We start from the raw sequence: 25277 nt of genomic DNA, 5'->3' as shown, positions 1-25277 counted from the left end.
TTGGGTTTTCCACATAAAGTATCATGTCATCTGCAAAGAGTGAGAGTTTGACTTCTTTGCCAATTTGAATGCCTTTTATTTCTTTTTGTTGTCTGATTGCTGAGGCTAGGACTTCCAGTACTATGCTGAACAACAGTGGTGAGGGTGGGTATCCCTGTCACGTTCCTGACCTTAGGGAAAAGCTCTCAGTTTTTTCCCATTGAGAATGATATTTGCTGTGGGCTTTTCATAGATGGCTTTTAGGATATTGAAGTATGGTCCCTCTATCCCTACACTGTGGAGAGTTTTAATCAAAGAAGGATGCTGTATTTTGTCAAATGCTTTTTCTGCATCAGTTGAGAGGATACAGTTCTTGTCCTTTCTTTTATTAATGTGATGTATCATGTTGATTGATTTGTGAATGTTGAACCACCCTTGCAGCCCAGGAATAAATCCCACTTGGTCATGGTGAATAATCCTTTTAATGTACTGTTGGATCATACTGGCTAGTATCTGGGTGAGAATTTTGGCATCCCCGTTTATCAGGATATTGGTCTGTAATTCGCCTTTTTGGTGAGGTCTTTGTCTGGTTTTGAGATCAAGGTAATGCTGGCCTCTTATAGAACAAGTTTCAAAGTTTTCTACTGAAAAAATTTAAGGTTGTTTCCTCCTTTTGGCTATGGTGAGTACTGATGATATGAACATTTGTATATATAAGATTTTGTTTGAACACCTGTTTTGAAATGTTTTCTGTATATACCTCAGAGTGGAACTGCTGTGTCATATGGTAATTTAGGATTAACTTTTTGAGGAACTACCAAACTGTTTTTCAAAGCGACTAAACCATTTTACATTCCCATCAGCAATGCATGAGGTTTCCAATGTCGAATAAAAGTGAGAAGAGCTAGCATCCTTGTGCTGTTCCTGATCTTAGGTTGAAAAATTTCGGACTTTACCATTAAGTATAATGTCAGTTGAAGGTTTTTCATAAATGTCCTTCATCATGCTTTCTAATCTGTTCTTGTCTGTTTTTTGAGTGTTTTTATCATGAAAAGGTGTCGGATTTTGCAACGTTTCCACATTGAGATGTTCACATGGATTTTCCCCCTTCATTTTATTACTGTGGATATATTACACATTGATTATTTTTTTGTATTTTGAAATACCCTTACACACCTGGGAGAAATGTCACTTGGTCATGACATGTAATTCTATTAATATGGCTAGGTTCAGGTTGCTAGTATTTTGTTGAAGATTCTTGAATCTATAGTCATAAAGCCATTGGTCTACATTTCTTTTTCTTATGATGTTTTTATCTGGCTTTAGTATCAGGATAATGTTGGCCTCATAGAATGGTTGAAAAGTGCTCCTTTCTCTTCTAATTTTTGAAAGCGTTAGAGAAGCATTGGTATTAATTCTTCTTTGAATGTTCAGTAGAATTCACCAGTCAAGCCATTTGGTCCTGGGCTTTTTATTTGTTGGGAGATATTTGATTACTGATTTAATCTCTTTACTTTTTACAAATCTGTTAGAATTTCTACTTCTTCCTCAGTCAGTTTTGATAGTTTATGTGTTCCTAGGAATTTGTCTATTTCATCTTGGTTATCTAAATTTGTTGTTCATTGTATTATCAATTATTCATAGTATTATAATCCTTTTTATTTCAGTGAGATCTATAGTAATATCCCCAAGTTTTTGATGATTTTCATAATTCAAGTCTTTTTTCTTTGCTGGTCTAGCCAAAGGTTTGTGAATTTGGTTGATCTTTTCAAAGAAACAACTTTTGTTTTCACTGATACTATTTACTTATTTATTTTTTATTCTTGACTTCATTTACTTCTGCATTAATCTTTATAATTTCCTTTCTTTTCACAGCTTTAGCACATTCATTCTTTTCTAGTTCTGTAAGGTATAGAGTTAGGGTACTGGATTTGGGATCTTCTTTTTTAATGTTAACATTTATGTCTATAAATTGCCCTGCGACCATTACTTTTGCTATATCCCATAAATTCTGGTATATTGTATTTTCATTTTCATTCATTTCAAAGTATCTTCTGTGATTACAGCCTTGATTCACTGAGTTTTTTCGAGCATGTTGTTTAAAATCTACATTCACATGGACTTCCTAGGTTTCTTTCTGTTATTGATTTCTAGTTTCATTCCATTAGGTTAGAAAGGATACTTGGTATGATTTCAGTCTTTTTTATTCTATTGAGATTTGTTATATAGCTTAACATATGATCTATCCTGAATAATGTTCAATGTCAACAAGAAAGGAATGTGTTTTCTACTGCTATTGGGTGGTGTGTACTATATAAGTCTGTTAGGCCTAGATTGTTCTAGTGCTGTTCAAATCTTTTTCATTACTGATCTTTTTTTTTTTAGTTCTTTTTTTTTTAAGTTCTTTTTACCATTTTTGAAAGTGAGGATAGAGTGAATTCTCAAACTCTTACTACAGAACTGCATATTTCTTACTTTAATTCTGTCAGTTTACACTTCACGCATTTTGAGGTTGTATTTTGGGTATGTATAAAATTTTGATAACTTCTTGATGGAATGGCCCTTTTATCAAGATGTTAAATATTGTTTCTTATAATATGCTTCGACCAAAAGTCTATTTTGTGTTATATTAGTTTAGCTACCCCAGCTCTCTTTTGGTTACTATTTTCATGGAATATATTTTTTATCCTTTTACTTTCAACATAGTGTGTCTCTGGATCTCAAGTGAGTCTCTTATAGACAGCATATAATTGAATCATGTATTTTTATCTATTCTATCACTATCTTTTAACAGTAAAGTTTAATCCATTTAATCCATTTAATCCATTTAATCCATTTTCATGAAAAGCAATTACTATTAAGGAAGGACTTACTTCTGCCATTTTGCTATTTGTTTTCTATAATACTTAAATATTTTTCATTTTTAATTTCTCCATAATTGCCTTCTTTGGTGATTAGTTGAACTTTCCTAATGTATTTAGTTTCCTTATTGGATTTATGTTGGTGTTTTTGTTTTATAGAATTTTTCCTAGTGGTTCATTGGAGATTATTATTAACACCTTAACTTCATAAAAATTAAGTTTGAATTAAAATCAATGCAGTTTCAGTAGTATTAAAAAAAAAAACACCTCTGTTCCTTTATACTTCTGTTCCCTTCATGTTGTCATTTCTACAAATTACATATTTATCCATTGTGTGCCCATTAATATAGAATTATAATTTTATCCATTTAAAATTATATAGAAAAATAAGAGATGCAAAATAAAAATGCAATCATACTGACTTTTAGATCTATCTTTGTAGCTACCTTATTGTTTTTATTTCTTCATATGGCTTCAAGTTACTGTCTAATGTCCTTTCATCTCTACTTAAAAGACTACCTTTAGGATTTCTGATAGAACAGTCTGCTACAGATGGAGCCCCTCAATTTTTGTTTATCTGGAAATATCTTAATTTCTCCTTTATTTTTGAAGGATGCTTCTGCAAGAATCAGAATTCTCGTTTGACAGGCTTTTTTTTTTTTCCTTCCAGCATTTTAAATATGCCATTCCACTGGCCTGTGGCCTCCATAATTGCTTTTTTTTTTTTTTTTTTTTAAGATTTTATTTTTTACTTGAGAGAGAGAGCACCGAGTGAGAGGAGAAGCAGACTCCCCGCTAAGCAGAGAGCCCAACGCAGGGCTCCATCCCCGGACCTGAGATCATGACCTGAGCTGGAAGCAGATGCTTAACCCAATGAGCCACCCACATGCTCTTGGCCTCCAAAATTTCTGATGAGAAATTGACTGTCACTTTTATTGAGGATTCCTTACTCACGATGAGTCACTTCTTTCTCACTGCCTTCAAGAGACTCTTTGTCCCAGGCTTCCAATGATTTGACTATAATGTGTGGATCTCTGAGTTTATCCTGTGTAGAGTTCACTGAGTTTTAGAAAATTATAAATTCATGTCTTTCATCAAATTTGGAAATTTTTAGCCAATGTTTCTTCAAATATTCCTTCTCCCCCTTTTTCTCTTCCCTAGTACTCTTGGACTCCCATTATGCATATATTTGTATTTGTGATTACGTCCCTCAGATCTATTAGGCTCTGTTCACTTTACTTCATTCTTTTGTCTTTCTGCTCCTCAGTCTGAATAATTTCAATTGGCCTATTTTTTTAAATTTTATTTTATTATGTTATGTTAATCACTATACATTACATTAGTTTTTGATGTAGTGTTCCATGATTCATTATTTGCGTATAACACCCAGTGCTCCATTCAATAAGTGCCCTCTTTAATACCCATCACCAGGCTAACCCATCCCCCCTCCCCTCCCCTCTAGAACCCTCAGTTTGTTTCTCAGAGTCCGTAGTCTCTCATGGTTCATCTCCCCCTCCGATTCCCCCCCCTTCATTTTTCCCTTCCTACTTTTTTTTTTTTTTAACATATGATGTATTATTTGTTTCAGAGGTGCAGGTCTGTGATTCAACAGTCTTACACAATTCATAGCGTTCACCATAGCACATACCCTCCCCCATGTCTATCACCCAGCCACCCCATCCCTCCCACCCCCCACCACTCCAGCAACCCTCAGGTTTTTTTCCTGAGATTAAGAATTCCTCATATCAGTGAGATCATATGATACATGTCTTTCTCTGATTGACTTATTTTGCTTAGCATAATACCCTCCAGTTCCATCCACGTTGTTGCAAATGGCAAGATTTCATTCCTTTTGATGGCTGCATAATATTCCATTGTGTATATATACCACTTCTTCTTTATCTATTCATCTGTTGAAGGACATCTTGGCTCTTTCCATAGTTTGGCTATTGTGGACATTGCTGCTATAAACATTGGGGTGCACGTACCCCTTTGGATCACTAAATTTGTATCTTTGGGGTAAATACCCAGTAGTGCATCAATTGGCCTATTTTCAAGTTCACAGATTCTTTCCTCTGCTATTTCAAATCTATTGATGAACATCTCTAATTATTTTTTCATCCAGTTATTATACTCTTCATCTCCAGAATATCCGCTTGGTTCTTTTTTATAATTCCTATTTCTTTATTGATAATCTTAATTTGTTGAGACATTAGTCTCCTGGTTTTAACTGTTTGTCCATGGTTTTCTTTATCTCTTTGAGAATATTTAAGATAGCTGATTTAGTTATTGTCCAATAAGTCCAACATTTAATCTTTCTCAGGGCCATTTTTAAAAATTTCTTTCTTTTTTTCCCCTTTTTAGTGAGACAAACTTTCTCTTTTCTCTTTGCCTGCTTTATGATTTTTTTGTAGAAAACTGGACATTTTAAATAGTTTAATGTGAAATAGAAATAAGATTACCTTCCCTCTGTTGGGTTTGTTGTAGGTTATTCTTTGTTTAGTAGTTCTTCTAAACACATTTGAGTAATGTATGTATTCTTTGTCATGTGTGGGTACTGAACTAAGTGTTTCATTAGCTTACTGGTAAACTTATGTTTTCTTCAAGTTATCTTAAATACCTAGAGTCAAAAAAAAAAAAAAGAAAGGAAGGAAGGAAGGAAAGGAAAAGAAGGGAAAAAGAAAAGGACAAGGAAAAGGAATAAAAAATACTCGTCTTAGCAAATGGGCTCTCTGTTGAAGTATTCCTTCAATGCTTACCCAGGCTGTTTACAGCTCTGCTTCTACTTTTAACTGTTGCCTGCACAGATCCTAAAGGTCAGCCAGAGATGAAAGATCAGGGTCTTGTTGGGTTTTCCCTGAGCATGTGCCTAGCTCTGGTCATACGTGTGCACTTCTTGATTCTGCAGTATATATAACAGCTTTGAAAAATTCTATTTCCCCCATGTATGTCTTCTTTCCCAGGCATTTTGGTCTGTCTAATGTTTGTCCCAACTGTTATTCACAGCTTCAGACAGTGGTGGCAAGTATATGCCTTCAAATGCTTTCAGTAAACACTGCCTCTAAGTGGTTCCAGCTGAGTGATTGCTTCAAGTCAGGCAAAACAAAGACAAGCCTTTGTGCTGGTTCTTCAAGAAGTCATCAGACAGGTCAAAACACTGAAACACAATTCTTTGTGAATAAGGTCCATATTGTTTTCTCTGGCACTAGCCATCTGCAGCACAGGTACAGGCTGCTCTCTTCCCGGCCACCACTGATTTGGGGGCTAGAGAATGGCAAGTGGGCAATTTATAGTGCCACAGTGCTCTCCTAATGCAATACAACAGACTCTTCATTAACTTTCCCCCTAGTTGTTGTCTTTTACTAAACTCAGAGTTCTACAAAAGCTGATTCTGACAAATTTTTGCCAACATTTTTTTGTGGTGGGACAGAGCCCCAGAGATCTCTATTCTGCCATTTTCAGTGATGTCCTAATTCTTACCTTTTCAAAAAAATGCATTTTAATAACAAGTATGAAAAATTCTGCTTTGAATTTCTTATTTCTTTTGAAATAAAACTCATCTACAGCACCTTAATCATTAAAATTTGAACTTAAAAACAACTGAAAAAGAATGAAAGGTACTTACCATTCCTCAAGAGAAGTTTCAAACTGTCAAAATAAAAGATCTCAATAAAAATCAAATTTTAAATATCTCAAAAAATAATAGCAGACTAGCTTACATTTGAACTCACTGATAAAACTATAAGTACTCCACTTCACAGACCCCATTATATTTTTGTCAAACTATACTCTGTTATTTCTAAAACAGATACACACTTCTACTACCTAGTCCTTTTATTACTCCCACCTAATTGTTCTTACCTTTCATCTGTGTTTCTAAATCTTACTCCTTCATTAAGGGCCTGTTCAATGCCACTTACTCCCAAACGACTTTCCATATAATCAGAAGTGCATTATATCTATTAAATTTTAATATATAACCAAAGAGTGGAAAACACTCTGGTAAGTTCACAAATATTTAGCTTTCCATAGTGTCCCTCTTTTAGACCATAAACTCCACGGCAGGAGTCATGTTCTACAGAATATTCTAAGAGTATCCTGGGCTATAAGAGACACAAGTTACCAAAAACACAAGGGATACATAGTCATAATTTTATGGGTTTCATAGATAATGTCTAATTCCAGATGTTAGTTGGGCATACATGATTACTTCTCTTCAATTCCCATGTCATCCAATATTTCTGGAGAAAGGTATATATGTATGCCAATAAAATCACTGTGACATATATTTTAGAAAAATTCCCAGATATAGAAAGAAAACAGATGAAACTGTCACTTAAAATAGAGCAAAGAAAAATATAACTCAGAAGAAAAAATGAAGACCATTTCAGGGCAGGTAAAAGGCTTCTCTGTGGAGCTCATGAAAAATTCCTAGTATGTAAGAATAAGTAGGTGATAATCAAAGTAAATAACTGATGGCCTGCCTGTGGTGAGGTAGACTAGTATTATTGCTTTCCATTCTTAGAATCCAGAATACATGGCTGAGAAGATGCCTTCATGTCATTGCCATGAGAAGAACTCTCTAGCCACACTGGAGATCTGACTAGGATGGAGAGGCTAAGAATGGAAGTTGTGGTTCTAGAGAGAAACAAAACAGAGCCTACATAACTAGCAGAATCTCACATAGAAACAAGTGGATAAAGGAAAAACAAAGGCTAATTCATCAATGCATGAAAATACTTGAAGGTGCTACAACAAACTCAAATGTATGCTTATTTAAGTAAAAAGACATTCCCTCAACTTCCTTTCCTAAACATATTACCTCCTATTTACAAAGAATTCCAGTACAATTTTTTATTTACTGGATAAAAGCCTTTAATGTAAGAAGGCTTTGACAGCTGCTAAAAAGCAAACAAATAATAGCAACAACAAAAACAACAAAACCAGCAAAAAACTTAATGCTCACAACCAGTTATCAGTCTGGTCCATCATTTATAAATACAAAAAATAAAAAAGTATACAAATATTTGAGGAAAGATTAGAGTATTAAAAAAAACAAGAAAATTTACTTAAGATATAACATATACTGGAATGGATAAAAGTGATATAATAACAAATTCAAGGCATATATATATTTCTCCATAATATTAAAAAAATCAAAAGATGAAATTTAGTATAAGAATATTGTTATCCAAATATGAAAAAGACTGAAATAGTAACCATTTCATTATATATATATGATATATATGAGATCTATATATATGAGAATTTAGTTCAATGTAAAATTTACATTACAAATATATATGAGATATATATGAGATATATATATGAGAATTTAGTTTATTGTAAAATTTACAATATATATATGTATGACATATATATGAGAATTTAGTTTTTTGTAAAATTTACATTACAAATCAAGGGAGATGGACAAGTCAATGAATGATATAAGGATAGTTTAAACATTATTTAGAAGAGATAAAGTATGTGCCTCATGCCATAAAGTAGTAAACTTCAGATTTGAAAAAGCCAAAGTGTAAAAAAGGAAGTACTGAAAATAGTAAAATATTTTAATAATCTTGATATGAGGAAAATTTTGTTAGATGATACAAAATTTGTCAGATAACAGATTGATTTTACATACAAATTTCTCTATGAAAGAATACTATAATTTAAAAATTAGTACAAGCAGAAAAAAAAATTTTGTAACAAAAGAGATAGAGATAAAAGAGATAAAAAAATACTTCTACACATATATAAAAATTAACAAACACAAGAAAAAAATTGGGAAAACTATATGAACAGTAATTAGCAGAAAATTAAAGCAAATGGGCAGAAAGCATAGGATGCTTTATTTATGTGTGCCAACTGATCTATATGTATTTATCCATATCTATGTATATGCACATACACTTATATACACACAGATGTATGTTAAATGAAAACTATATATATATTAATATGTAAAAGAACCAATAATTTAACATTAAATTTTCATCAATTTGCCCATCTCCCTCATTACCTCATACTTAGACCACCCTTCTAAACTAGTTTCATTATTTGCTACACTGCTGAACTTTTCTTATGCTAACAGTATAATAGATTTAATGGAATCTAAAAAACTCTGAGGAGACTAAATTCATCTACATAACAAAAAAACTGATGAATGCAGTTGTTTGAAATCCTATTACATTTTACATGTAATATTACAAGCTTATTCTAAAATGTATATGTACCAAGAATAATCAAAGAAGTATAAAAAGGGAAAAAAAAAGAGGGAACCACCATACCAGATAGTAAAACATATTATGAAGCATGTTTAGTAAAATAAGGTATTGTAATAGGTAAAATTAACCAGTAGAATGATGGAGTCAGGAATAGATACAATCATATATGAAAACTTGATATAGGATAGATACTGTACAGCTGATTTCTAAGAAATGACTGGATTTTGCAACAAAATTAATGCTGAGAAAAGTAATTTTTCATATTTTTATGAATGAAAATAACTACCTATTCCATTCTTTGTGTCTACACACAAAAATAACAATTTCACGTTGTTCAACAAATAAATCTCAAGCTAAAAACTATAATTTTAGAAGATATATAAGAAAATTTTTTTAGGACTCTGCAGTAAGAGTTGTTAAACATGATGCAAAACACTTCAAATAAAGGGAAAATGATAAATGTAAGTATATTAAAATTAAAAACTTATTTTAACTAAGAGATATCATAAAGTAAAAAGACAAATCAAACTGAGAGGGTAACAAACTAAAGGTAGTAATTTGTTCCTACAGGCCAATAAGAAAATCCAAATAAACCCAAAAGAAAATGGACAAAAGATAAACAGGCAGAGAAGAGATTGAGCATTCAATGAGTATATTATTAGATCCTAAGCTAATTAATAATTAGGAAAATATTATCCCTTGGTTTTGGAAACTGGTAACACACTCCTGCATACTACAGAAACTTACCATCGGGCTGATTTATGTAACAGTTCTAAGAAGCCATGCGAAGTTGAAGTATCACAAGAATTATCTGATTGGGTTTAATCTCATAACCCAAAAGCCATGGTCATACTATTTTTTTTCTTTAACATCATTTACTTTCCTTTAATTAATTTTTATGTTCTCTTAAAGAGTATTGTTTTATTAAAATAGTCTTCATTTTACAACAGTTTAGGACTTACAGAAAAGTTGGAAAGATAATATAGAGATTTCATACATATTCTGGACCACATTTTCCCTATTTTAACATCTTACATTAGGATAGTACATTTGTTACAATTAATTAAGCAGTATTGATACATTATTACTAACTGAAGTTCTTTGTTCCAATTTTCTTAATTTTTTTAATTGAGATAAAATTCATGTTTAGAACACGAGGCCTATTTGAGAGATACTGTAGAATTACAATGGCATTTTGAAGATAAAGCTTATCAACTAAAACATTTTGAGGAACAAAAGGCAAAATTGGAAGAAGCTAATGCAAAGCTTCAAGCAGACATAGACTACATGAATATATGATTTGCAAACATTTTCTCCCATTATGTAGGTTGTGTTTCACTTTCTTGATAATGTCCCTTGATGTACAAAATACATGTTTTTAATATTGACGAAGTTCAGTTTATCCTTTTTTTCTTTTGTTACTTATGCTTTTGGTGTCATATCTAAGAATTCATAGCAAAATCCCAGGTCATGAAGATTTACCTCTGTGTTTTCTTCTATGAGTTTTATGAGTTTAGCACTTACATTTAAGTCTTTGATATATTTTGTACAAAGGAGACATGTATATTCTTGGGGTCAAAGGTAGCAGACTATCAGGTCAAAAGAAGCTGAAACCAGAGAACTTCATCTGCATCAGATCTGCTGCAGAACATATAATCATGGACCTCTGCATGATACCATAATAGAATAAAACTTTTGGGGAGTTGGTGATTATAGTCTGCAATTGGATGGGTTGTTAATCATGCTGTCAATGGACAAACTGATCTAATACTCTACCACATTAAAAGAGGGATTAATCTGCTTTGCTTTGGCCACTAGGACTTGAGCAAACATAAAACAAGCAAATATTTTAAGCTCTTGCCCATTGAGATTTGTCCTCCTAGAACATTGTCCTAGACATGGGTGTGAGGCCATCTTAATCACCATTTCCAGTTAAGTTAGCAGATGTGTACATCCATATGATTGGCCACAGGCAAGAACTCACAAATTTGCCCATCTGAGCTCAGAACAAATTGCTCAATGGTAATCAAATAAATGCTTGTTCTAGCCACAAAGTTTTAGAGGGAGACAGAGAGACAGAGAGAGAAAGAGTATGTGTATGTATGCCTATACCAAAAGATAGAAAAAACAATGCTTTATTTTTCTGAAGATATTTTCTTTAGAGTAATAGGGAACAAATCCAGATTGTAATGAAAAAATGAGCAATTGGGAGGTGAGGAAACAAATACTAAACTTAGGTAATCCTTTTCAGATGTTAAGTAAAACATGAAGAAAGAGGAAAAAGGGATATATTTAAAGATATGTGTGGGATTAAAAAAAATTTCTTGAAAACAAGAGAAACATCAATAGTTTAAATGTTGACAGAAGTGAGTTAAGAAAAGAAAAGGAAATTTGGAAGATAGATATGGACACCTGATGGAACAAGATCCTTATAAAAGCTGAAGATGGAATGTAGGTAAGGGGAGTAGCCACTGATGGGGGAAGGAAATTTTCCATGGAAGGACAAAAGGAATAATATTTATGGAATTCAAGGATGTTCATAAGTGGGATAACAAGAGTTTGAAGCATTTCTGTTATCATACCTTCTATTTTCTTTCGGAAGTAAGAGATGAATGAGTAGTAAGGTAGAGGATTTGGAGACTTGAACAAAAGAGAGGACTAGAGTAGCCAACAGAGAATACTAGAGGAAGTTCTGGTTGACAAGCAATAATTTGAGAGCACTATTAAAGGTCCCACTGAGGTTGGAAACAATGAATGTATAACATCTCAAACTGGGATTATTGTGTAATGTTCTCTGGCACTATTCAGCAGCCTGGGGTGCAGGAGTGGAGATGGCAGACCATCAGAGAGATTTCATCGGGGCTGGCATTTTGTCAGACTAGAAGGATGGCAGGATAAAAAAGTAAAGAACCAGATATACCAATTAGTGAGTGTTTTAAGAGATGAATTCTTTAGTCAAGGAAGTAAAGGAAAATGGGGATGACAGAATGGGAAATAATGAATATTTCAGGATTTAAAGTGTCCTTAAGTTTCAAATGAAATATAATAGAATTAACAGAATTAGAGAACTCAAAGTATCAGAGATTTGGTCAGTAGGGTTAGATGATTAAATATTACTTTTCAGAATTGAAAACATATATGAAATGGTGTAAGCACAGCAAAATTTTATAATTGGAATCATAAGCATTTTAACAGTCATATTTTTTTTGGTCCTCATAGGTGAAATACTCTCAGGAATAGATGACACAGCATGGTGGAGAGCAGGATGTTCTGAGATCTCAGACACACCTGTCTGGATGCTAGCTCTGCCACTGACTATGTGATCTCGGGGGAAATCAACCTCTGGAATCAGTTTCCTCATCTGAAAATGCGGATAATGGCAGTTTCTAACTCACAAGGTTTCCATAAGTTTTCAATGAAATCATACATGATATACAGTAGGCACCTAATCAGTATTAGCTTTATCACTGTTATTGATAACAATATTATTATTTTTGTAAAATACATTCTTTATATTTTAAAGAATGATTTCTAAATACCTTTCTCTCTATGTCATCCTTTCAAATCATGGTAACATTTTAATGATCTGTATTGATTAAATGAAAAAATTTTCAGTTCAGTAGAGAAAACTCCAAATTAAATAAAGCCATCTCTAGGTAGTCTTAAAAATAGGTAGAAGAGAAATAAAACAAAACCTTTTACTTGTATGGGAAGATATCCAGGTAATTATTTCCATCATATTGCCATGTTTTCTCATTCTTTGCAAAAATATAGAGAACATGTTCATAGTAACTCTAAAGAATTTTCTTTTCAAAATTCAAAATTGCAATTAAACTACTATGAATGCATGGACAAGCTTATGGTAGATTCATCTCTGTTAACCACAGGCTTGACAGTATTCATTCTGACTATAATGGAAACCACTGTGATTTAATGGGCAAATAAACTATAATGGTTGACCCAAAAAAGATTGCTCTTTCACTCATTTAATGTAGTCCATACCCAAAGGAGATGACAACTTTACAATTATTTATAAAGCTTTATCTAATAAAAGATTAAGATGACCCTGATTAAAACAAGCATTCTCCCCAAAAGAAACCCCATAACCATCAATAGTAGCCCTCAGCCCCAGGAAACTAATGTGCTGTCTCTCTAGAGTGACCTATATAGAATATTTCACATTAATGGTATCATACAATGTGTGGTCTTTTGTGATTACGGTAATGATTACACAACTCTGTAAATACACTAAAAACCACTGAATTCTACACTTTATTTTTTTTTAAGATTTTATTTATTTATTTGACAGAGAAAGAGAGACAGCGAGAGAGGGAACACAAGCAGGGAGAGTGGGAGAGGGAGAAACAGGCTTCCCACTGAGCAGGGAACCCAATGCAGGGCTCGATCCCAGGACCCCGGGATCATGACCTGAGCCGAAGGCAGGCACTTAATGACTGAGCCACCCAGATGCTCCTGAATTCTACACTTTAAATGACAAACTTTTTGGTATGTAAAATACCTCAATAAAGCTGTTTTAAAAATCAAGCAGTTTATAGAAAAATACAATTGACAATTTAGACAAAAGTGAAAAGACTTCAATTAAAAGAAAAACTGCAGACCTAGAAAGGGCAACACTTTCTTTCTCTTTGTCTTTGACTCTACCCCAAACCCATCATAAATGTACTCCTTGCAGTCCCCAAGAAAAACCCAACAGGTAAAGACAGTATCTGGGACTACAGACAATGAATGAATAAAATTCAAAAATGTTAAACTTCTCCCAAAGATATAATCAGCTGATAATTTTTATTAGATTAATTCCTTTTAAGTGGTAAAAATGTTGAGAAGAAATGTCCTTTTTCTGCATTTTGTTCAGGCATTCTAGAATTATCAAAATGCACCCACACATTTACAAAAATTTGGTATTTTCTCAGGAATAATTGTATACTTTAACTATTTCTAACACAAGTAACCTACTCTACTTGAAACTAGATTTTATGCTTAGATTTAAATTCTGAATTATGATCTACAGGAAAATATAATACATAATCTTTTCACAAAAACCCACATATGTTTACCTTTTTGGAAGTAACAGATCCTAGCAGCTTTTGTTTATCAAAAAAATCACAAGCTATGGGCGCCTGGGTGGCTCAGTTGGTTGAGCGACCGCCTTCGGCTCAGTCATGATCCTGCAGTCCTGGGATTGAGTCCCACATCAGGCTCCCTGTTTGGCGGGGAGTCTACTTCTCCCTCTGACCCTCCCCCCTCTCGTGCTCATTCTCTCGCTCTCTCTCTCTCATATAAATAATCTTTTAAAAAAGTAAAAAAAATCAAAGCTATATTTTTAAAATGTCCTTCAAGTCCTATTTCTTAATTTTCTTTAAATTTTTCAATAAAGAGGAAGAGGAGCAAGATGGCAGAGGAGTAGGAGACCTAAATTTCCTGTGGTCCCAGGAATTCAGCTAGATAGGTATCAAACCATTCTGAACACCTACGAACTCAACAGGAGATTGCAGAAAAGAATAGCAGCAACTCTCTGAACAGAAAAGTGACCACTTTCTGGAAGGTAGAACATGCAGAGAAGTGAATCTGAGGCGATATATGGGAAGATAGACCGCGAGGGGAGGGAGCCTACATCAGCTGCTACCAGCAAGTGATAGAGCTGTGGAGCACAAAATCGGAACTTTTAGAAGCCTGCTCTGCTGAGGGACGTCACTCCAGTGGCTAAACAGGGGTGGAACCCTCACTGGGACAGTGTGGTCTCAGGACCCTCAGGGTCACAGAAAGACCAGGGGTGCCTGAGTGTGGCAGTGCTCCCAGGTATCGAGCAGGGAAGCCGGTTGCAGAGATGGAGCCGAGGAGTGGGCTCTCAGCTCCGGGTGGCCATAAACCGTGATCCGCGGCACAGTGGGGCCACTGATCTTCCAGCAGGGACCCAACAAGCAGCAGATCCAGGGAGACTCTCCTTCCTCCCCCAGAAGAAGCGGTGAGGGAGTGCACCACAGGACTCTGCTGGGTTTGGAGACTCCACACGGGTTCATGTCCCAGAGATAGAAATGCTTGGTCACAGGCCAGGTGAGAATGGAGTGCAGCAGGAGACTGGGGAGACAGGAGTGATTGACTGCTTTTCTCTGGGGGTGCACTGAGGAGTGGGGCCCCGAGTTCTCGGCTCCTCCGGGAGGGAGATTGGGAGGCCGCCATTTTCACTCTCATTCTCCAAAGCTGTGCGGAAAGCTTGCAGGGAACAAAAGCTCCAGAGAGCAAACCCGAGCAGATTATTTAGCCCAGCCCCTGGTAAGGGCAGGGCAATTCTGCCTCCAGCAAAGACATTTGAGAACCACTGCAACAGGCCCCTCCCCCAGAAGATCAGCAAGAATAGCCAGCCAAGACCAAGTTTACCGATCAATGAGAACGACAGAACTCCAGCACTAGGGGAATACTGCACATAGAATTCATGGCTTTTTTACCATGATTTTTTAGTCTTTCAAAGTTAATTTTTTATTTTCTTTTTTTTTTTTTAATTTTTCTTTTTCCCTTTTTCAATTAGCAATAATCGCGCCTCGGATAAGCCTCATTGGCTATGATACTGCCACTGCGCAAAGCTCTTTTTCAACCAATTTCTTATCAATCCCTTTTTTAAAAATATTTTTTATTTTTCATTTTTAGAGTAATATATTTTTATTTTTCATTTTTAGAGTCATATTCTATCCCTTCATAGTAGTTAACCTTATTTTTGGTATATATATAAATTGTTCTCTCTTTAAAATTTTGGGATACAGTTGCTTCTAACAGACCAAAATATACCCTAAATCTCTAGTGTATGGCTTTGTTCATATTCTCTCCTTTTTTTTTTTTTTAAATTCTCTTTCTTTTTTCAACCAACTCCTTATCAATTCCTTTTATAAATTGTTTTATAATTTCCATCTTTACACTCATATTCCATCCCTTCATTGTATTTATCCTTATTTTTGTATATATATAAGTTTTACTTTCTTTAAAATTTTGGGAGGCAGTTTTTCAAACAGACCAAAATACACCCAAAATCTAGTATGTGGCACTGATCTATTCACCAGCCTGATCATATTTGATCATATTCCTTTTTTTTTTAATCTTTTTCTTTTTCTTTTTTCTTTCTTTCCTTTTCTTTTTCCTTGGTTTCAGGTCTCTTCTGATTTGTTTACTGTATATTTTTCTGGAGTCATTGTTACCCTGTTAGCATTTTGTTCTCTCAGTCATCTATTCTCCTTTGGACAAAATGACAAGACGGAAAAAATCACCTCAAAAAAAAAAAAAAAAGAACAAGAGGCAGTACTGACTGCCAGGGACCTAATCAATATGGAAATTAGTAAGATTTCGGAACTAGAGTTCAGAATGATGATTTTAAAGATACCAGCTGGGCTTGAAAAAAGCATGGAAGATATTAGAGAAACCCTTTCTGGAGAAATAAAAGAACTAAATCTAACCAAGTCGAAATCAAAAAGGCTATTAATGAGGTGCAATAAAAAATGGAGGCTCTAACTGTTAGGATAAATGAGGCAGAAGGGAGAATTAGTGATATAGAAAACTAAATGATGGAAAAAAAAGAAGCTGAGAAAAAAAGAGATGAACAACTACTGGATCACGAGGGCAGAATTCGAGAGATAAGTGATACCATAAGACGAAACAATATAAGAATAATTGGGATCCCAGAAGAAGAAGAAAGAGAGAGAGAGAGGGGCAGAAGGTATATTGGAGCAAATTATACCAGAGAACTTCCCTAATTCGGGGAAGGAAACAGCGATCAAAATCCAGGAGGCACAGAGAAACCCCCTCAAAATCAATAAAAATAGGTCAACACCCTGACATCTAATAGTAAAACTTACAAGTCTCAGAGACAAAGAGAAAATCCTGAAAGCAGCTTGGGACAAGAGATCTGTAACCTACAATGGTAGAAATATTAGATTGGCAACAGACCTATCCACAGAGACCTGGCAGGCCAAAAAGGACTGGCATGATATATTGAGAGCACTAAATGAGAAAAATATGCAGCCAAGAATACTATATCCAGCTAGGCTGTCATTGAAAATAGAAGGAGAGATAAAAAAGCTTCCAGGGCAAACAGAAACTAAAGGAATTTGCAAACATGAAACCAGCCCTACAAGAAATATTGAAAGGGGTCCTCTAAGCAAAGAGAGAGCCTAAAAGTAACATAGACAAAAAAGGAACAGAGACAATATACAGTAACAGTCACCTCATAGGCAATACAATGGCAGTAAATTCATATCTTTCAATAGTTACCCTGAATATAAATGGGCTCAATGCCCCAACCAAAAGACACAGGGTATCAGATTAGATAAAATATAAGACCCATCGATATGCTGTCTGCAAGAGACTCATTTTAGACCCAAAGACACCTCCAGATTGAAAGTGAAGGGGTGGAAAACCATTTACCATGTTAATGGACACCAAAAGAAAGCTGGGGTGGCAATCCGTATATCAGACAAATTAGATTTTAAACCAAAGACTGTAATAAGAGATGAGGAAGGACACTATATCCTACTTAAAGGGTCTATCCAACAAGAAGATCTAACAATTGTAAATAATATCTATGCCCCTAACATGGGAGCAGCCAATTATATAAGCCAATTAATAACAAAATCAAAGAAACACATCGACAGAAATACAATAATAGTAGGGGACTTTAACACCCCCCTCACTGAAATGGACAGATCGTCTAAGCAAAAGATCAACAAGGAAATAAAGACTTTAAATGACACCCTGGAACAAATGGACTTCACAGATATATTCAGAACATTCCATCCCAAAGCAACAGAATACACATTCTTCTCTAGTTCCCATGGAACATTCTCCAGAATAGATCACATCCTAGGTCACAAATCAGGTCTCAACTGGTACCAAAAGACTGGGATCATTCCCTGCATATTTTTGGACCACAATGCTTTGAAACTAGAACTCAACCACAAGAGAAAAGTCAGAAAGAACTCAAATACATGGAGGCTAAAGAGCATCCTACTAAAGAATGAATGGGTCAACCAGGAAATTAAAGAAATAAAAAATTCATGGAAACAAATGAAAATGAAAACACAACTGTTCAAAATCTTTGGGATGCAGCAAAGGCTGTCCTAAGAGGAAAGTATATAGCAATACAAGCCTTTCTCAAGAAACAAGAAAGGTCTCATGGGAGCCTGGGTGGCTCAGTCATTAAGTGGCTGCCTTCGGCTCAGGTCATGATCCCAGAGTCCTGGGATCGAGTCCCACATCGGGCTCCCTGCTCGGCGGGAAGCCTGCTTCTCCCTCTCCCACTCCCCCCTGCTTGTGTTCCTGCTCTCGCTGTCTCTGTCTCTGTCAAATAAATAAATAAAATCTTTAAAAAAAAAAAAAAAGAAGCAAGAAAGTTCGCAAATACACAACATAACCCTACACCTAAAGGAGCTGAAGAAAGAACAGCAAATAAAGCCTAAACACAGCAGGAGAAAAGAAATAGTAAAGATCAGAGCAGAAATCAATGAAATAGAAACCAAAAGAACTGTAGAACAGATCAATGAAACTAGGAGCTGGTTCTTTGAAAGAATTAATAAGATTGATAAACCCTTGGCCGGACTTACCAAAAATAAAAATGACCCAAATAAATAAAATCATGAATGAAAGAGGAGAGATCAAAACTACCACCAAAGAAATACAAACAGTTATAAGAACATATTATGGGCAACTATATGCCAACAAATTAGAAAATCTGGAAGAAATGGATGCATTCCTAGAGATGAATAAACTACCAAAACTGAACCAGGAAGAAACAGAAAACCTAAACAGACCTATAACCACTAAGGAAATTGAAGCAGTCATCAAAAATCTCCCAACAAACAAGAGCCCAGGGCCAGATGGCTTCCCAGGAGAATTCTACCAAACATTTAAAGAATTAATACCTATTCTTCTGAAAATGTTCTGAAAAATAGAAATGGAAGGAAAACTTCCAAACTCATTTTATGAGGCCAGGATTACCTTGATCCCAAAATCAGACAAAGACCCCATCAAAAAGGAGAATTACAGAGCAATATCCCTGATGAACATGGATGTGAAAATTCTCACCAAAATACTAGCCAATAGGATCCAACAGTACATTAAAAGGATTATTCACCACGACCAAGTGGGATTTATTCCTGGGCTGCAAAGTTGGTTCAACATCCGCAAATCAATCAATGTGATACAATACATTAACAAAAGAAAGAACAAGAATCATATGATCCTCTCAATAGATGCAGAAAAAGCATTTGACAAAGTACACCATCCTTTCCTGATCAAAACTCTTCAGAGTATAGGATTAGAGGGCACGTACCTCAATATCATAAAAGCCATCTATGAAAAACCCACAGCGAATATCATTCTCAATGGGGAAAAACTGAGAGCTTTCCCCCTAAGGTCAAGAACACGGCAGGGATGTCCACTATCACCACTGCTATTCAACATAGTATTAGAAATCCTAGCCACAGCAATCAGACAACAAAAAGAAATAAAAGGCATCCAAATCAGCAAAGAAGAAGTCAAACTCTCACTCTTTGCAGATGATAGGATACTTTATGTGAAAAACCCAAAAGACTCCACCCCAAAACTCCTAGAACTCATACAGGAATTCAGTAAAGTGGCAGGATATAAAATCAATGCACAGAAATCAGTGGCATTCCTATATACCAACAACAAGACAGAAAAGAGAAATTAAGGAGTCGATCCCATTTACAATTGCACCCAAAACCGTAAGATACCTAGGAATAAATATAACCAAAGAGGCAAAGAATCTGTACTCAGAAACTATAAAATACTCATGAAAGAAATTGAGGAAGACACAAAGAAATGGAAAAAACGTTCCATGCTCATGGATTGGAAGAACAAATATTGTGAAGATAGATGTCAACACTACCTGGAGTAATCTACACATTTAATGCAATCCTCATCAAAATACCATCAACTTTTTTCAAAGAAATGGAACAAATAATCCTAAAATTTGTATGGAACCAGAAAAGAGCCCGAATAGCCAGAGGAATGTTGAAAAAAAAAAAAGCAAAGCTGGCGGCATCACAATTCCGGACTTCAAGCTCTATTACAAAGCTGTCATCATCAAGACAGCATGGTACTGGCACAAAAACAGACACATAGATCAATGGAAAAGAACAGAGAGCCCAGAAATGGACCCTCAACTCTATGGTCAACTCATCTTTGACAAAGCAGGAAAGAATGTCCAATGGAACAAAGACAGTCTCTTCAACAAATGGTGTTGGGAAAATTGGACAGCCACATGCAGAAGAATGAAACTGGGCCATTTCCTTACACCACACACAAAAATAGACTCCAAATGGTTGAAAGACCTCAATGTGAGACAGGAGTCCATCAAAATCCTAGAGGAGAACACAGGCAGCAACCCCTTCGACCTCAGCCGCAGCAACCTCTTTGACCTGAGCCACAGCAACTTCTTCCTAGAAACATCACCAAAGGCAAGGGAAGCAAGGGCAAAAATGAACTATTGGGACTTCATTGAGATAAAAAGCTTTTGCACAGCAAAAGAAACAGTCAACAAAACCAAAAGACAACCGACAGAATGGGAGAAGATATTTGCAAATGACATATCAGATAAAGGGCTAGTATCCAAAATCTATAAAGAACTTATCAAACTCAACTCAAAAGAACAAATGATCCAATCAAGAAATGGGCAGAAGACATGAACAGACATTTCTCCAAAGAAGACATCCAAATGGCCAGCAGACACATGAAAAAGTGCTCAACATCGCTCAGCATCAGGGAAATCCAAATCAAAACCTCAATGAGATACCACCACACACCAGTCAGAATGGCTAAAATTAACAAGTCAGGAAACGACAGATGTTGGCGAGGATGCAGAGAAAGGGGAACCCTCCCACACTGTTGGTGGGAATGCAAGCTGGTGCAGCCACTCTGGAAAACAGTATGGAGGTTCATGAAAAAGTTGAAAATAGTGCTACCCTATGACCCAGCAATTGCACTACTGGGTATTGACCCCAAAGATGCAAATGTAGTGATCCAAAGGTGTACGTGCACCCCAAGGTTTATAGCAGCAATGTCCACAATAGCCAAACAATGGAAAGAGACAAGATGCCCATCGACAGATGAATGGATAAAGAAGATGTGGTATATATATATAGAATGGAATATTATGAAGCCATCAAAAACCCCCGAAATCTTGCCATTTGCAACGATGTGGATGGAACTGGAGGGTATTATGCTAAACGAAATAAGTCAATCAGAGAAAGACATGTATCATATAATCTCACTGATATGAGGAATTCTTAATCTCAGGAAACAAACTGATGGTTGCCCGAGTGGTGGGGGGTGGGAGGGATGGGGTGTCTGGGTGATGGACACTGGGGAGGATATGTGTTATGGTGAATGCTATGAATTGTGTAAGACTGTTGAATCACAAACCTGTACCTCTGAAACAAATAATACATTTATGTTAAAAAAAAAAATAGTAGGAAGGGAAAAATGAAGGGGGGGAATCGGAGGGGGAGACGAACCATGAGAGATTATGGACTCTGAGAAACAAACTGAGGGTTCTAGAGGGGAGGGGGGTGGGTTAGCCTGGTGATGGGTATTAAAGAGGGCATGTATTGAATGGAGCACTGGGTGTTATATGCAAATAATGGTTCATGGAACTCTACATCAAAAACTAATGATGTAATGTATGGTGATTAACATAACATAATAAAATAAAATTAAAAAAAGAAAAAAGAAAAAAAATTTTCAATAAAGACTATGAATATAAAGTTGTCTAACCAGTACTACTAAAAGTTCATTTTTCCAAGTAATATTTTAAAGTTCTTTTCATTTTGGTAGGTTAGTCAGAGAAAAAGAAATATTCATCTTTAAATAAGATAGGTGGCTACCATTTCATTCTCAAAATATTAATTCAAATATAATTAAATGTCTAATCAATAGTTGAATAGTTGTGGTGACCTAAACAAAAAATATAGCATAAGAAACATAAATAAATATACTCTATAACTCTACTCTTTTATCAGTTCAACACTAGCAAATCTAACTACCAAATATGTAGTCAAAATAAAATAACATTTTTTTTAAATTTAGAAAGTAGAAAAAGCCTAAAATAAGTCCTGAATTTTTTTTTTAAAAAGTTATGAGCATTCATTTCACAATCTTTCAAATGTTTATGTGTATATTTACTTGTTAACACATTATTATCATTATTACAGTTTTTGTCTAGAAGTGTATTTATCTGACATTGTTATTTGTGTACTTCATGTTGTCAAAGTACTAACATTCCATGTCAATGTGAGAATTAAGGCCTTCTCTTGCCCTTAAGGATTACAAAATAAAAACTGAAAGGGGATTTGGTGTCAGAAGGAACTCGATTCAAATTCTAACTCTAATGCTTACTACCTGTATGATGATGTATAAATTATTGGACATCCCTGAATATTAGAATTTTTACCAATAAAATAGGATTCCTGTGAGGTACAAAAACAGAAATATATATTTGGTAAGTGACTAGAAAATAGCAGATGTTTTTGTTTTTTTACTTTTTTTTTAAGATTTTTTATTTGAGAGGGAAAGAGAGAGATTGCAGGCGCAGGGGGTAGCGGCAGAGGCAGAGGGAGAGAGAGGATCTCAAGAAGACACTGCGCTGAGCATAGAGCCCAACATGGGGCTAGATCTCAGGACCCTGAGATCAGGACCTGAGGTGAAACCAAGTCAGATGCTTAACCAACTGCGCCACCCAGACGCCCCTAGAAAATCACAGATGCTTGGTAAATGGTAGCTCTTTCCTGTATTGGGTGGATAGGTGTCTCAGATGTATCTAGAAAAGAAAGGTTCTGCTTCAGGTCCTCATTTTTTTTCCATTCAACAGACATTTATTGAGCACCTACTATGTATCAGGCTCTAAGCTAAGCACCAGAAGACAGCAAAAAGCAAGTCACTCTGATGCTGGTCTTTTTTTTTTTTTTTTTTAATTTTTTAAATTTATTTGAGAGAGCACACTCGTGCTAGTGATAGCACAAGCAGGGGGAGTGGGACAGGGAGAAGTAGGCTTCCCGCTGAGCAGGGAGCCTGATACGGGGCTCGATCCCAGGACTCTGGGATCATGACCTGAGCCGAAGGCAGACGTTTAACCGACTGAGCCACCCAGGTGCCCCAAGATCCTGGTCTTTATAAGGCCTTTTTATTTATTCAGCTGGCTCATTTTCATAACATATTTACATAAGAAATGCTCTTTTTTCCAGTTTTCCTGAAGATAAGCTATAAAATATCTGTTTACTTTGTGAATTATTTTATCTAAGGTAATCTTTTAGCTGGCCTATTATCCATAGTGTTTAACAGTTTATCAGCTGCTCAGAATCCCAAGTGGGATTGCGTAAAAAACATGGGTTTTGATAACAGACAGTGGGTTCAAATCCCAATTCTGTCTTGTGATCTTGGACAAGTTTCTCAACTGTTTAAATTGTTATTTCCCCATCTATCAATAAGATAAAAGAATAACCATTTCAGGGGCACCTGGGTGGCTCAGTTGGTTAAACGTCTGCCTTCGGCTCAGGTCATGATCCCAGGGTCCTGGGATAGAGCCCCGCATCGGGCTCCCTGCTCAGCCAGGAGCCTGCTTCTCCCTCTCCCACTCCCCCTGCTTGTGGGTTCTCTCTCTCGGTGTCAAATGAATAAATAAAATCTTTAAGAAAAAAAAGAATAACCATTTAAAAATAGTTTTGAGCAATTATAATTATTAATATAGCTATTATAGTATAGCTATTATAATCACAGCTATTGGAATTATTAAAACACCTGTAAATCTATTTTCATTATTTAAAAAAAGCCTAATCATTAATTAAAAAAACATGTGAAGTATACAGCATATCATATCAGTAAACATTAATTCTCTTCTATCTACTTAATAGTATTTCTCAAAGCCCAGGACACCATCAGACCTATGACACACAAAGCATTTTCTGAAAAGGTATGCTGATTTGGAGAAACAAAGAAGGAACAAAAATAAATATAATAAATACAAATAAATATAATACTAATATAAAATGATAATATTATAGAAATAACAATAGCTAATATATATTGAGTGCATATCATATGCTGGCATTTTGTCCAACACAATGTCATTACCTCCATTTTTATCTAAGGTCACAGAACATGTGGCTCTAAAGTCTGCAATTTTAAGGACTGAACTCTAATGCCTCTTGAAGGAGACATCACCCTACATCAAGCATCATGACTGCTCCATCAGAACTTTCTCAGAGCCAGATCCAATAACGGTGGTGAGGGAAGCGAAATAGCACAAACTCATCCTCCTGCTTGGGCAATCTAATTTTGCACTAATTGTTCAGAATAATCTTAATAAAAGGTATGAGAAGGTATTTATCATTCCTAAATCATCTGAAGATAACTGAAAGTTACAGTGATTTCAAGATTGAAGTCCCTTAAGAATAATAAAGGCAAACAGGTTAAAAAGAAAGAATCATTACATTCTCTTTCAACAGACCTATTAAGCATTTCTTTAGAACAAAATAACTCATTAAAAAGGGCACGCTGTCCTTCTACACACCAATTTACTCATCTAATCATCTAATCAGTTTAGTGTCCCTAAAAACAATGTAAATACTATTTAATTTACTAGTCAAGTGGCTTATGGAAATTACTACTTAGCATGATTGCTTCCGGATAAGGAACAAAGAGATAGGGAAAAAATCTATTTAGTAAGGTCGTTTCACCTTTATGAAGTGAGACTATCAAAAACATGTCTAGATTAGTAAATTACACAACTGAGCAAAAATTCTATAAAATATTCTAATATCATTAAAAAAACTCCCTGAGCTCTATAAATAACAGCCCTTACAGTCTCTATAGAGTTTACAAAAATGTTAGCATTTTAAATCTTACCCGTTTCAAATGCTCTTGTATTTTAGATTCCAAATCTTCAATGTGTGAAATCATTTTGTTGACACATGGTGTTGGGATGTTTACTAAAGCACAGCTTTGACGTCGACATGGATAGCTAAAGTAAATGCCTTTATTCACCCCTTAAAAATAAAGCAGACAGAATTCGTTAATAGTTACATACAAAATAGTAAACTGTGATGTTCAGAATATGCAAACAATATTCTGCTTCATTAATACTAATACTTTTTAAATTTCTTTAATAAACAAATTGATAAATATTTCAGAAAAT

General features: G+C 35.1%; 1 protein-coding gene and 1 pseudogene across 1 annotated transcript in view; both read right to left on the bottom strand.

Annotated features, from left to right (window-relative positions):
- CCDC178 (coiled-coil domain containing 178) overlaps positions 1-25277 on the bottom strand; it is a 398973-nt gene that overhangs the window by 341189 nt on the left and 32507 nt on the right. Inside the window, exons 3-4 of the mRNA XM_044921257.1 lie at positions 24989-25128; positions 6466-6488 (exon numbers count right to left, since the gene is read on the bottom strand). Of these exons, the coding sequence (XP_044777192.1) occupies positions 6466-6488; positions 24989-25128 (163 nt within the window). The remainder of the gene's footprint in view (positions 1-6465; positions 6489-24988; positions 25129-25277) is intronic.
- Positions 15581-15668, bottom strand: LOC123326721 (annotated as a pseudogene).

Source organism: Neomonachus schauinslandi, chromosome 14 (genome assembly GCF_002201575.2).
Source record: "Neomonachus schauinslandi chromosome 14, ASM220157v2, whole genome shotgun sequence".
Classification (NCBI taxonomy): Eukaryota; Metazoa; Chordata; class Mammalia; order Carnivora; family Phocidae; genus Neomonachus; species Neomonachus schauinslandi.
Note: the sequence above shows the minus strand (reverse complement) of the source record. Positions and strands in the feature narration are given on the sequence as shown.